Here is a 14,323-nt window from a genome sequence, read left to right as displayed (position 1 = left end):
AGAAGAGCAAAAAGAATAATAATATAAACACAGTTATAAGCGATACAAGACCATCTAGGGGTTACTCTCGGTAGTCCCGGATTTCCGTGCTGTGATTTCCTTCAGTGCTCTTTCAGCTTGTATTTCCAACGCGAAATAAAGGGTTCATCCTTGCGAGATTACTTTTAGTTTGGCAGGGTTCTGTATGCTCCTGTTTTTTGGAATGGTGGGATCAGTTGCCTGAGCCTCCATCTTCTCTTCCCTGTGGCATGTGCGAAGTCAGGTTTTGTGAAGAATGAAAAATTCTCCCAGTTCCTTCTCTTATTAGTTCTTGCCAATTCATAAACAGCCTGTTGAAGCAAAAAGTTTCCAAAATATATTAGTATTACCCTTGGAAATGACTGGCCGTTTTGAGGGCGCTTTGATATTGTCATAGGAAATCTGTGCACACGTTGGATTTCTTTATCCCAGTCCCATTGTACTCATTCTGGTAGAGCATTTCTCAGCAAGTTTATTGTGAATGTCCGGATATCGCTGCCTTCGCTACTCTCAGGAATCCCTAGCACCCTTAAGTTATTGCGGCGTTGGCGATTTTCTGCCTCTTCAAACTTCCACATGTCGTCTTTCAATGAACTTTCTTGAGAGGCCGCCTGCGTTTTTAGGGCAACCACTGTGGTTTCTAGGGCTTCTGTCCAGTTTTCCACCATGCTTAATCTTTTGGCGAATTTGGTGCAGGTGGAAAACAATTCTTTTACAGGGACATTCATATCAAAATACAGTAATTACAGTGATAATTTATATATATATATCAGTGCCTCCAAGATAAGAACAATATCAAAAAGAACAAAGTCCAATTAGATCATCCAGTTTTTTGTGTTTCTCTTTATTTTTATATTCCAAAATACTCTTGTGTTTTCATATTCCAAATGTTACAGCCTCAGCCAACGTGTTTCACCCACAGCAGTGAACTTCTTCATGGCATTCAGATTCTATTGCTAAACATCCATTAAGTTTCTCAAGCACTGCAAATCCAGCCCTTCTTATGTTTTCAATCCCAGAATCCTATTCCTCAATGGGAAATTTCAAGATAAAAGTCATATTCCTCGACCTCATATCTGGGAGTGTGCACCATGTATGTATATATTTGTGGGGATATGTAGGAAATAAGGGGGGGTGCAATTAAGTTTACCTGCTACTTGTTGTATTTGTTGAGATAAATATAGTGCTAATGTAAAAAGTTGAATCGGGTCGGGGACAATCGATATTTGCCCGGCGGTATTGCCTCTGTGACCCTCTAGTTATTAAATCAAATGAAGAGGCAGGCGCTGGAGACTGGAAAGCAGGAAACAAGGTTTTCTTTATTCTCTCCGGAGGAGAACACAACGAAACGGACAGAAGGTATCGTTCTGAGGTGCTCTAACTTACGTTTGAGGCCTGGCCCCTTATATACAGTGTTTATGGTTTTTATTACAGTTTACATACATGTGACAAAGCTTTGATATACGGAAAGACATACCCGGAATCCCCCTTTGGGGCCCGTTCCCACACACATTTACAGTTGAAGTCCCCACCCTAGTCACAACAGGTGATGAGCATCGCGCAGCTGGATAATCCGCCGATTCACGGAATGTGGGGGGGTTTGATCGGGTCTCATGGGGTGGGGGCTTTGATCAACCCGGGGATTCTTTGATGGGGGAAGCTTTCTATTGTACGGGGAGGGGCAAGGATGGTATCGGCAGAGCTGGGTGTCGGCTTGGGAACGGGGAGGAAAAAACGGGCACACGGGGAAAAAGGGGGTTTGCATCTAAGGGCCGGAGATAATGAAAGGAAAGCAGGGAGGTGTCGCGCTGGGAACAGGATGAGGGCCTGGGGCAGAGCAGCGCCGAAGAGGGGTTTATGACTCAAGGCAGGTGCAAGCAGGGGGTGGTCAGCGTGCAGGCTTAGCGAAGGCAAAGGGCTATGTCAGGGGCCAGCGGCATGCAAAAGGGTTTGTTCTGATCGGGGCATCTTAAAATGGCGGGCGCGCACGACAAAAGTGTGGCATCAGGGGAAGAGGCAAGATGGCGCAGATAATGTTCACCAAAACGCACTAATTTTCCACAGTCCTCCCTTTAACATATTCAAGACATCTTGCTGGTTCATTTTCTACTCGGGTCTATTGTGGTGGGCATGAGAAGGAAAACGGTAGGAACCCTAGGTGGAAAAGAGTTGTAAACAATACATTTTGCATTTCTAGTTTTCAGGAGGCGGGTCTATTTGATAAACTTTGATAAACTTGTTCAGCAGGAAAGTCATAGGAATGTAATACAAAAACGGCGAGCAGCAAGTACATATCATAACGTGAACTGGCAGGTTAATACATATTTCAGATTCGGTTTGGAGCAGGATCAATACAATGGCGGCTGGGAGAGAAATGAGGCATAAAAACGGTGATTGAGGATGTCAAATGTTCGAAGTTTACGAGTTCTCATTGTTCTTTGTGGTCTTTCGTTGGCGCTGTTGAGCACCGGCGGTGGAGCTACGAGTCCAGCTCTGTTCTAAGTTCTGCGTTGCAGGGCACAACCCTTTCCTCGCGTTTCTGGTCGGAAAGGTCCTTTTCGCCCTGTGTCCTTTGAGGTGATTGTCAGAAAGTTCCGATGGAAGAAGAGCGTTCAAAACAGTCCATAGGGTAGGTCAGAGGAAAAAGGGGGATGGAGCAAGGCCAAATTAGGAACAAACTAGGAGAACGAGAGACTTCAAATAGGCGAGCATGTGACCGAATTCAGAGAGCGGGGACTTGTCGACTAGTACTGGACATCGAGCAGGGGCATCAGGTCGACCCTTTCTTCTCATGTTGTCAGAAACAGTGCCTCGTCCTGCAGCTCTTTTCAGTCGTGGTCTCGCCTTGGCTTATGTCGCAGGTGTTCCTTAGTCTGCAGTCAGGCCTCGTGCTCCCACATCCGGTCCTTCTCTCCTCCAACAGCAGTACCCTTAAACAAGTTTGAAAAGACAGTCTTTAGAAAAATTGCAGATGGAGATAATCAAAAAGTCTATTTCTCTCCCAGCTCCAGGCAAAGAATGAAAATGTCCGTTATATTTAATGTTCACAACTGGCATATGAATGACCGGGGGCGGACCTGTTGGATTTACTATGACTTTCCTTCATAATTATTTATTACAGGCATGACAGTTCATCTGATGGTAACCCACCTTCGGGAGACAAATCTGGCAAAGATATGCCGTTCTCTAGAGTTTCACATTTTACAAAAGGGTACAGTGAGTCGTCAACATGGTACTACACAGGTATTTTGCTGAGAGACGAACATGGCTAAACATTTCCTTTCTATCGGTGCATCCTGCTTTTCAACTACTGCGGGGTTCATTTTGATGATTTCTTTACCTTGGTCTAGTCTGTTAACCTTGTAAAACATCATTCTGGGTCCTACGTAACCTTTTACAGCCCGGTTACTTAACTAGGAAGGACAGGGGTTTTATGGGAAACAACCAGGGACATAGACAGGGGAGGTAACGGGGGTGGTCACTTTTCCGGTTTGGGTATTGCGACAATTCGGGGAGGGGAGGGTCGCGTATTCTGAGGTCCTTGTTTTATACTATAGGAGCCGTTTGACATGTAGTCCCCTTATTTCGGGTCAGATTAGGGAACCTCTGTCGTCTTACCTGTCCTTTCCCTTACGGCCCAACCTGGGTTCATTGACTTCTAGTGGAAAAGGAGAGGTAATGACGCGGCTTCAGGGTGATTGTATTAAAGACAAGCGTTTGTGCAAATACTGACGGTATTTGAAGCCAATTAGGAGGTGTGCTAGGGGTGGCAATCTGCCAATTTCGGGGCTAACCACTCGGAAGAGTGGTAGTGAAAAAATAGAGAGAGAGAGAGAGAGAGAGAGAGAGAGAGAGAGAGAGAGAGAGAGAGAGAGAGAGAGAGAGAGAGAGAGAGAGAGAGAGAGAGAGAGTGCAACGGCAGGTTAAATAGTACACGTGCAACAGAGAGGGTGGCAGTGTATTCAAGAAAGGCTATTTAGGGCATTACACAGTAAAGGGTATTCACGAGTCCGCGTTAGAATCTTGTAATCATGCAGTTTGAGCATTAGACAGGGTAGAGGGGACGTGCTTCGAGAAAAGGAAAGAAGGAAAAAAGGAGGTACCATTTTGTCGCACTTTCTCGCATTCTCGGTCCTTTGACCAGTTGGGTCAACGCCTCAGTCACACACACACACATTCCCTCACAGTTTCGCATCATACGTGACATGGGTTCATTCGTCCGGTCTGGTTTAAGGGTGATCACTTTCTATCAAGTTGTGCTAATTTTTCGGGTCTGTTCGATACGTGAGTAGTTTGCAGGCGTGCTTAGACACCACCCTGCGGCGCTAGTCCGTTTCGTGTATTTAGACATGGCAAGGTCTCAGATCTTCGCCACACCTTGGCTGTAATCTCTGATGTAACCTGCAGAGGGAGGAAAAAAGGGGGGGGGGTGGGGGAGACAGCATTCGCGCGCATTCAAATACATGGATTCATAAGTCCTTTACTTACCTCTTACTCGTCTTTCCTCCTTGGGGCAGGGTCCCTGGGGATATGGTTTCCGGAGTCGAGGGGGGGGTAGTGTGTTCATGTAGGGCGTGTGCGGGGAAACATAAAAAGGAAACCAGAGGTGCCTAGTGCGAGGTATCTAGTCAAAGGATATATCTCACTATCGGGATCCTTAAACCTCTTTCAACGCCGTGGCGTTCTAAAGTTCTTCGGTTCTTGGGTCCCTGCTACTTTGGAACGTTGTACTTTATAATATTCACATTATTTCACTTCACCCTCCTTTTACATTCCCTCATTTACACCATTCGTTTTACCCATCCTTGGAAGTCAAGGTCTTCCTCTACGCGAGAGTTCATGAGTCAGTCGCGTACTTTGAAGGCGGAGTGTCGTGTTGTCGATCCGATCCGTCCTCCAGGGCTGGGCAACCATCTTCTCTTAACCTTAAAGAGAGAGCAGAGTAGGGTGCACAGAAAAGAACTTTCCCACCCATCCCATGTTGTTTTAAAATAAAGCATGCAATACCCGTCCATAGTTTCAAAGACTTTATTTTGCAAAATCATTTCAGCATATGGATTATGAGGGTGCGGTCGTATTTGGCCGGTCGTGGCAATGGCTAAAGTGCGTACAGTGGGGGTGTCGTTTGCAGCGATAAAAACATCGGAAAGTTTTACTCATTCATTTGCAAGAAACTAAAACGTCTATTAATTGGCTGGGGGTTCGAGGGCATTTAATTTCATAATTTAGAAGCATAATCATAATAGTTGTAATCAGATTTCCTATATGCATACCGTACGTGTGCGTCGTAAATGAGGTTTACATCAGTTATAAAAATATAATACATTGTACATTTGTAATCAACATTTGTAACGGGGATCTTTTCATACTGTTCGTCGAGTGAGTTCTCTTTGTCTTTTCTAGCCAAGTGTACAAAGGATCATATAAAATCTCAGAACATCAAGTTTATATTAGTGCGAAGGAACACCACGAGGCGTTCGTAAGTTCCGATTGATACCAGTGCCATTTTGGGCGGGGCCGGCTCAGTCCGGAAGCAGCATCAGGGGGAAATGTTTCCATTACTGGCAGTTTGGACCAGAGTCCTTTTCGGCAGTTCTAGAATTCACGCTAACAGAAGGTGTGGCAATGTCATGTTTGTTTCGTTGGCGATCGAGGCAGCCGTCCCTTACCGGAAACCTGCAAAGGCCGAGGGTTCCGCCGGGGACCTTAGTATGATCTTCAAGGCTGCGGAGACGCTGTCGGAGATGGGGGCTGGGAAACCTCCTACCGGTGGAGGTGGGAGAGGCTCGTCCGCGTCGCCTCTCCCTCCCAGCCCAACTTGGACAAATTGTTGTGGAGGTACGTGCAGGACATCCCGCCGTCCAGGACTGCTGCGGCTGTGACGGAAGAGAAAAGGAAGAGGTGCCTCGTTCTCCTCTTGACATGTGGCGGGACTACCTTAGTCTTTCCAGGCCCGTTGCGGCCGGCCAAGGAGACATGTGGCGGGACTACCTGCAAATGCCCAGGCTGCGGGCTCCTGCCTCTCCTCCGGCTCCCCCATACGTTAAGATTTCCTGACCAAGAGTTGGCGGCGGGGCTCGCCTTATATGGGTTGCCGTTGGTTGGGCGTAGCCGTAACCCTGCCCTACTTTGGAAGGTTCCAGAATGGGGGGGGGCGAATGTTCTGGTTGACTTTCATTTTCTACAGTTTATCGTTATTATTCCTTGTTTGTTGTGTTAAATTAAAAGTTCAAGTTTATTAATGGTCTACGGATTTTGTTTTATCATTTCTTTCTTTCCAGGTTGCTTTTATGCTAAGTTTCTGCTAACAGGGGTCGAGTAACACGGAAACACGTGTAGAGGGATGACGCAGATTTGTACATTACATACACACAAACTCAGACGGGGGACAGTACAAATACGACATACAAAGACCCAAGACAAATATAAAAACAGTTATTGGTCATAATTATCTCTTTCCGTCTGTGAATTTTAAACGAGGCTGGGTTCCCGTCTTGACATTGCCCGACCTAGGAGAACTTGAGCATGCCGCTGAGATTTTCCTGGCGAAATCTGTGCCATCGGGCATAATCAAACGTGGTGGTTCTGTCTGGTCTGTCTATGTAAGTCGGGTTCTTCTCTGTCTCGCGCCTTTTCTCGTACTGTCGGTCTGTCGTTCTTGTCGGCCCTTTGCCTTTACTCACGCTCAGTAGAGTCGGGCATTGGGCTTTCCAGTGTCCGACATACCTACAAAAAGCGCATTGGTCTGACCCTAAGTCTGGTCGTCCTTTGTATAGTGTCGGGGGATAAGTTGTGGGTAGCGGTGTCCTGGGGTTGTCCTGTCGGTATATTTCCCTACTTGGTTTATCCTCGTCTTTTCTCTGTCGTTTCGTAGCCTCTCTGCGCCACATACCGAGACTGTCGAGCATGATTGGCGTCGTCTTATTATTTCGAAGGGCTATTTCTAACGTTTCTATTTTATCAAGGTCAAAGGATCCTGCTAGTGGCCACTGTTTGTCTTGGCTATCTTCGGTATACCTGTGCCATAATTTATTATAAGCTATGGTGACTAACCCATAGTTTATGAACATGTCCTTATTAGGGGTGCCTTCTAGTGGAGCCATATGGTCCACCTCTAACACCCGGTCCGGGCTAAACAGGCTATTTATCAGTGGGGAGAAGACAGACATGACGGCTCGTTACGAGGGACTAAAAAAGTCAGCACTGCCTATCTTATCACTAGGTGCAAAGACTAGACAGAATATTTCTATTCTACGTTGTTTGCAGGTAGTGAATACCTCATGGATCAAAAAAAAATATAAAACCAAACGACCAATAAATAACAATGGGGAGAATGAGTAGGTCCGCAAAGATCTGCGTTACCTACCCTTTTCACTATCTGCAAAAAGGGTGGTCTCTTCCCTGCTTGCAGACAGGGAATCTCCAGGAAACAATAGTTTGTGAACAACAGTTCAGTTTCAAGCAATTATTGAGTGGGGGAGAAAAAGAACAAGCACGGCTGCTACCCTACCTATCCTCCACTGCTTGCAAAGGGAGAGGGAGCCTGTTGCTTCTCCGTTTGCAGACAGTGAATCTCTAAATAAAAATAAACAAAGCAATACTAGTATTTTGAACAATCAAGCAATCAAAACAAATTTCGCAACTTGTCGTGGCAACACGACCTTACCCGGACCATGTGGACAGTTTCTTGTCTTCCGAATCCAGCGCCCGATCGTCCTCTTTTTCTCGTATTTCTCACGGCACTCCTGATGGTTCCCAGTCAGGACCGTAGATCACTCGAGAGAGGTCTGTTCGGAACTAGTGAAGTTCGGATGATCGGCTGCCAGACGAGGGTCTATTGGGCAAGAGCTCTCCCGATCGTTGCAGTCGTTCACTCTGTCGTCGGGACCTCTCCCACTGGATCCACGAGTCGCTGATGGGCCCCACGCTTGGGACGCCAATTGTAAAAAGTTGAATCGGGTCGGGGACAATCGATATTTGCCCGGCGGTATTGCCTCTGTGACCCTCTAGTTATTAAATCAAATGAAGAGGCAGGCGCTGGAGACTGGAAAGCAGGAAACAAGGTTTTCTTTATTCTCTCCGGAGGAGAACACAACGAAACGGACAGAAGGTATCGTTCTGAGGTGCTCTAACTTACGTTTGAGGCCTGGCCCCTTATATACAGTGTTTATGGTTTTTATTACAGTTTACATACATGTGACAAAGCTTTGATATACGGAAAGACATACCCGGAATCCCCCTTTGGGGCCCGTTCCCACACACATTTACAGTTGAAGTCCCCACCCTAGTCACAACAGGTGATGAGCATCGCGCAGCTGGATAATCCGCCGATTCACGGAATGTGGGGGGGTTTGATCGGGTCTCATGGGGTGGGGGCTTTGATCAACCCGGGGATTCTTTGATGGGGGAAGCTTTCTATTGTACGGGGAGGGGCAAGGATGGTATCGGCAGAGCTGGGTGTCGGCTTGGGAACGGGGAGGAAAAAACGGGCACACGGGGAAAAAGGGGGTTTGCATCTAAGGGCCGGAGATCATGAAAGGAAAGCAGGGAGGTGTCGCGCTGGGAACAGGATGAGGGCCTGGGGCAGAGCAGCGCCGAAGAGGGGTTTATGACTCAAGGCAGGTGCAAGCAGGGGGTGGTCAGCGTGCAGGCTTAGCGAAGGCAAAGGGCTATGTCAGGGGCCAGCGGCATGCAAAAGGGTTTGTTCTGATCGGGGCATCTTAAAATGGCGGGCGCGCACGACAAAAGTGTGGCATCAGGGGAAGAGGCAAGATGGCGCAGATAATGTTCACCAAAACGCACTAATTTTCCACACTAATGCTGTTGTTAGTTGGGTTGAATATGACATTAGCAAATATTTCATCTTGTTTACAGAGAAGCAGAAGCTCCAACACTCACAGCTCTTCCCTCAGAGCTAATATTGGACAGACTTCATCCAAATCCAATGTACCAGCGCTTGCCACTTCTCCTCAACCCAAAGCTCCTCAATTTAGAATACCCTAGGAACAACATTGACTATGTGAGAGACATCGGTGAAGGAGCCTTCGGAAGAGTATTTCAAGCAAGGTAACAAAAGTGTTAGATGTTCTCTAAAGAGTCAAATTGGATTGTTTTAAATGTCAAACCATATTATAAATGTTGGCATGGATTTGCAATGTATTAGTTTTAATGTGTATATTGCATGTGCAATAAAGATGTAGGGCCCGATTCAGAAAGAAAGAAGGAAATTTGCTACCAGGGTTTTATTCCTTCATCTACAGCAAATCTTTTTAGCATGCACAGAGAATTATTAGGGCAGCCTCCAAGACTTGTCACATGTGTGAGGAAATACACATTTGTAAGTTCAGGGTCTGGATATTTTGGGATGGGTAAATTTTTCTACGGTGGAAAAATGTCAACACCTGGAGAAAAGTATTTCAAAACCCTCACCACTGTAGGGCTTTACCTACCTTTTTCACCCTGAAAACTAATTAATTGCTGCCCTTAGCAGGAGTGCATCTACACCTTCTCCAAAGGTGAAAGGCATAATGAAACTCTTCTAACTCAGTAAACTGAAAGATATACCAAATGTCTGCCTTGCATAGTGCAGTTTCTAACAAAAGCAAGGTTTGGGTGGGTTGGTAGGAAGGTGGCTCCTGCCCCGAGTGAAACGCTTGTCACTTTATCATATGTAGTGGGATGGTGCATACATGAAGGGCTTAACCCTGAACCCCTAGATAAAGACCAGAGGTCTTGTAACTGTGAGAACGAACCTGTGCACACGTCTTAAAGATTTAAAGCAGAGTAAGTACTCTGTCTATTAGGGTACAACAAAAGTTATACAGAACATATATACATTAATGCCACACAATAAACGTTTAACATTTGCATTTTGTTCTTCTTTTATTCTTGAGAGATTGCCCAGCCAACACGTGTTTTGTCTTTGTGTATAACCCTAAACTTCCTCAGGGCTTTAGGCAAGTAATGAAGATCTGCTATCTCTCAGCCGGTTGTACTTCTAGCCCGGCTGGCAAGGAGGTGGCGTAAAGTGAAGAAAACCGGATAAGGGTTCCAAGCTGTGAATTCAAAAATCCCTTCCAAACAGCTGAGGTCACAAGGATGTAGTCAATCTGGTGGTGCGGGCACAAATAAGGTCCACCATGAGTAATTGGAATATTGTCGGAGGACTAGCAAGGCTGACCAAGCGAGTAAGCTGGTCCACGGGTACGATCGCAGTGCCTGGGACCAGACGCTCCAATCTTAGTGGTGGACCTTATTTGGGCAGATTACTGGGCAGTCACTAGGTGGTGCTGCAGCCACCTGTATTTTGAGGCCAAGGCAGTCTCAATAACGCTGCTGGCCGTGATGCTGATTCAGGTTCTGTGTGTCTGGGTTAGCAGTAGGTAGAACACATCTTCCTAAGGGGGGCATATGTGTCCTCAGACACTAGGGTCCTGCCTGGTTGCCTAATTGGATAATCATGCCATGACTATCCAAAATAAAATATCTGTGCTTATTGTCAGGTTGGCCAAATGGTTCATCGTACTGTTGATATGATTGCCCCTTTTTCAGCCTTGTCCTCTCATTACTTTGCTCTTGGCCTAAATATCAAATTCCACTGACAAGCTGTGGGTTGTGGAAATATATATAGTAACTTAAAACATGTAAAGAAAAATCACCATTGGTACTCTTCTGGATCTTCTGTTTCTTACCTCAAGCTTTTTCCTTTTGGGATTCCTTCATCTCTTGTGTCTTGAACATTTATGCAAAGTCAATGATTACGGATGACTTATGACTGGGAGATTGATGTGCATGAAAAACAGTGGATAGGTTTAGGCGAAAGCCATTAGGTGTGGGAAACCTCTAGATAGGACCCAACACCATTTTTCTCACCAGTAAATTGAAAAAAATATATTACATGGCAAATGGTTAACATTGCAAAATCCCAAATATAGAAAATGTTTATACTGTAATTACTCTAAACAAAAAACCTTTAAAAAAATAACATGCCTGGGGCACTCTGTTCCTTCCTGTGCCCTACATTACGCTGCCACAGTCTGCACGTTCTCACCTCATGGTGATACCTACTTATGACTTTGTACAACAGACCCCTTGATTATAGACCGTATCCACCCTCTCGCATTTTTTTCAACTCATGTACCGGGATCTGTTTAAATTTATTATGCTTCATGTTGTGAAGCATGGCAGTGAGAAACTGAGTTAGATCAAATAAAACTTTAAACTAAAAAACACAAAAGGCCTGCTTCGCTGCCCAGGTGAGCACAAGAGTGGAGTCTCATCCAAACATACTTATGTAACTAATAAAGAGACATGTGGGGTTTTAGTGTTCTACGCCGTGAGTTGGAATGCATCAATGTCAAGGTGATAGCATTATAGATTGGGAAAAGGTGTCCATATGGAATAACTCCATTGCGTGATCAGTTAGAATAAATCCATATGTGGGACTGCTTGCGAACACCTGTGACACGTGCATCCGAGTTCAGTGCAAACTGCCATAAGGATTTTACTATCTCATCTCCTTAAAAAAAAGAAGCAGCTAACGAGAACCATTGGTAGAGCAAGTGTAGAAAACACAGCGAAACGTAGGAGACATCTGAAATATGCGAATGCTCTGGCTGTTCAGGGACTGCTCTTGATACACGAAGCCCTGTTGGTTGTAGGTGAGGTTTAATGCTCCTTATCAGTTTTTGTACAGATGGCTTGGCAGACAAACAGGAAGTACGCCGGGGCAGATATACAAGTTCTGGCGCATCTCTACAAATCAGCAGGGATGCGCCAGAACACGTGCGACAGGCAAAACCACCCGTGCGCCACCACTGATGCGCCACATTTACAATGCGGCGCCGTGGCGCATGGATGGGCAGATGCGTGTCGCATCCCCGGCGGAAATGCGGCACATTGCTGGAGTCACGTCTCAAGCGTGACGCGGCTCCAGCAAGGCTCGGGGGTGCCCTATGCCTATCAAGCTGCGTCACTCCTTAAAGCAGGCGCAGGGTTTTGACGCAGCATGGCTGTAAAAGTGACTCAGTGAAATCTTGTAGATTTCACTTCGTCACTTTTACAAGGCGTACCTGTGAGGGAACGCCCACCATGCGCTGGAATGCCCACATGAAACCTGACGCAGGTTTCATGTGGCGTAGGGGTTTACAACGTGATGCATCTCCCTAGATGCGCCACTTGTAAATTCGGCGCAACATTGCGCATGATTTACGCTGTCGCTGCATCACCGAAGTGACGCAAAGGCGGCGTAAATCTGTTGCAAGGAGCTTGTAAGCCAGCCCCACAGTATCACCACACTCCTTGCACCCAAAAAATTATTTGTGGGGTACTTTAGATGCTATGGCTCAGTGTGTGAGAATGAGTTCCATTTTTCACGCCCCCCCTAGGGTTTTTTTCTGTGGCAATCACTGATTATGTCACGAAAATGTGTCGGTGGAGCAATAACCAAAAAACACATAACTCAACACGGCGGACATAACGAATAACTGTACATGGGCTAAATCACCCGCGTGCACCAAAAAACGATATCGCCTCTCTCCATCCCAGGGGGCATTAGCAATGATCCTTGCTCTTCATCTAAATTTAGCAGTTCCTTCTTCCTTCCCTGTTTATATAATTTCTTGACTGAAGACAGAGTTTTGTGGGTCATGCCGAATAATATCACTCCCAATTAGCTTCCTTTGCATTATGAATCACCGCGTTCCTACTCTCGAGCCCCGCAGCAGGGTAGGAGAGGAAGCAGCCAGTATGCTCACTGAGCTCCTCTGGAAGGCTTCCACTATTAAGAGGAGCCTGTCGCATTATGTTGGCGAAACCACTGGGATTGGACAGTACTAATTTGCAGGACTCTGTGGCCAGTGACATCACCTGCATCAAAATGCAGTAAAAAAAAAACTGTTATATATATACTGAAACGATGGGCCAGTGACATATGGAAAGGGTAAGAGGGTGTGAAGCTACAGACTTTTTTGTAAGTACAGCTTTTTGAGGGATGGTATGAGCTCCTATTATAATCACAATTACTGTAATTTCATAAAAGATAAAGCAATGGCTAACCCAATAGGTCTCAGCTCTTAATAGCTGACCTATTGGTTTTGCCAATGCTTTCTTTAATTTGTGTATGTATGAATCTGTCAATACGCATGCGCACACATAGCAAAAATCTTGGTATGGGCTTTCTGTTAGATTAAAAAAAAATCCTAATAAAACAGTATTCCCTTTAGTATTCTTTTTCTTTGTGCCAACGTTTTTAAAAGTACGTTCAATCATTTTTTGAGCTGTGTTTTTGCAAATTCTCACACAGTGGCGTAACATAGGCCCCCGCAGCCCACACGGTGCGGTGGGGCCCGAGCACCAAGGGTCCCCTTCAGCATAGTACCCTGGCCTGAGCGCTCCTGGCTGAGTCTGGAGGGGAGGGGCTCAAGTTTCGTTAGGCTATTGTCTTCACAACATTTTCTAAAATCATACTTGAGTGAATATATATTTTACCTGGAAAATGTGCGGATTCATCATAGAGGACGAACGATATGTGATTTTTCTGTACATTAGCTAGAATATTGGTGCCACCGAATCCTTAATAATACACTGAGCCCTTTCTGACCTCTGTACAAATTACCTGTCGCTACTTTCGTTGTCTGGTCTGTCTCCGAACGCAGCAAAAAAACATTTGAACGTCACCCTGCTTTGTTTGGCAAAGCTGAAAAATCAAGGTTAATAAGGCATCTTTCTCTATTTATTTCCCATATGCTTACAGGGCTCCTGGACTGCATCCGTATGAACCATCCACCATGGTGGCTGTGAAAATGCTCAAAGAAGAGGCTTCACCAGACATGCAGGCCGACTTTCAAAGGGAGGCAGCTTTAATGGCCGAGTTTGACCACCCCAACATTGTGAAGCTCCTAGGTATGTTTGCACAGTTACACCAATTGCGCATGTTAATTGCGCATGTTGGTCATTTCCAAAGGTTTTCCTTATTATGCCTCAAAATCTGTGAGAGTTTCAGTTTCCCTTGCTGCTCCTGAAAATGTATAGTAAATTTGCAAATGTCGCGATGTAGAGGGATTTCTGCATGATCAGTTGTACATAGTGGGCAGTTGTGCAAGGGGAAGTGCGAGTGGATTTGTGCAACGATATTTAACTTCCACATTTAGTTTTTCAATAAGGTCAAGATTTTGCCAGCGGAAAGAATTCACAATCTCTACAGCCCCCCCATAATTTTTTCGGGTATTAGATTCCCTTCTCACCATACAAGGGGATTCAATGCTGCATTTTGTAGGACCAAATCTCTAACCATTTCCAAAGTAGT

The 14,323-nt window shown here is 45.6% G+C and overlaps 1 protein-coding gene across 1 annotated transcript in view; it reads left to right on the top strand.

Moving 5' to 3' along the window:
* MUSK (muscle associated receptor tyrosine kinase) overlaps nt 1–14,323 on the top strand; it is a 707,615-nt gene that overhangs the window by 663,986 nt on the left and 29,306 nt on the right. Inside the window, exons 15-16 of the mRNA XM_078676695.1 lie at nt 8,893–9,084; nt 13,772–13,920. Coding sequence (XP_078532821.1) covers nt 8,893–9,084; nt 13,772–13,920 — 341 coding nt within the window. The remainder of the gene's footprint in view (nt 1–8,892; nt 9,085–13,771; nt 13,921–14,323) is intronic.

The sequence above is a fragment of the Lissotriton helveticus genome, chromosome 2_1, assembly GCF_964261635.1.
Source record: "Lissotriton helveticus chromosome 2_1, aLisHel1.1, whole genome shotgun sequence".
Lineage (NCBI taxonomy): Eukaryota > Metazoa > Chordata > Amphibia > Caudata > Salamandridae > Lissotriton > Lissotriton helveticus.
This window is presented reverse-complemented; position numbering and strand designations above follow the sequence as displayed.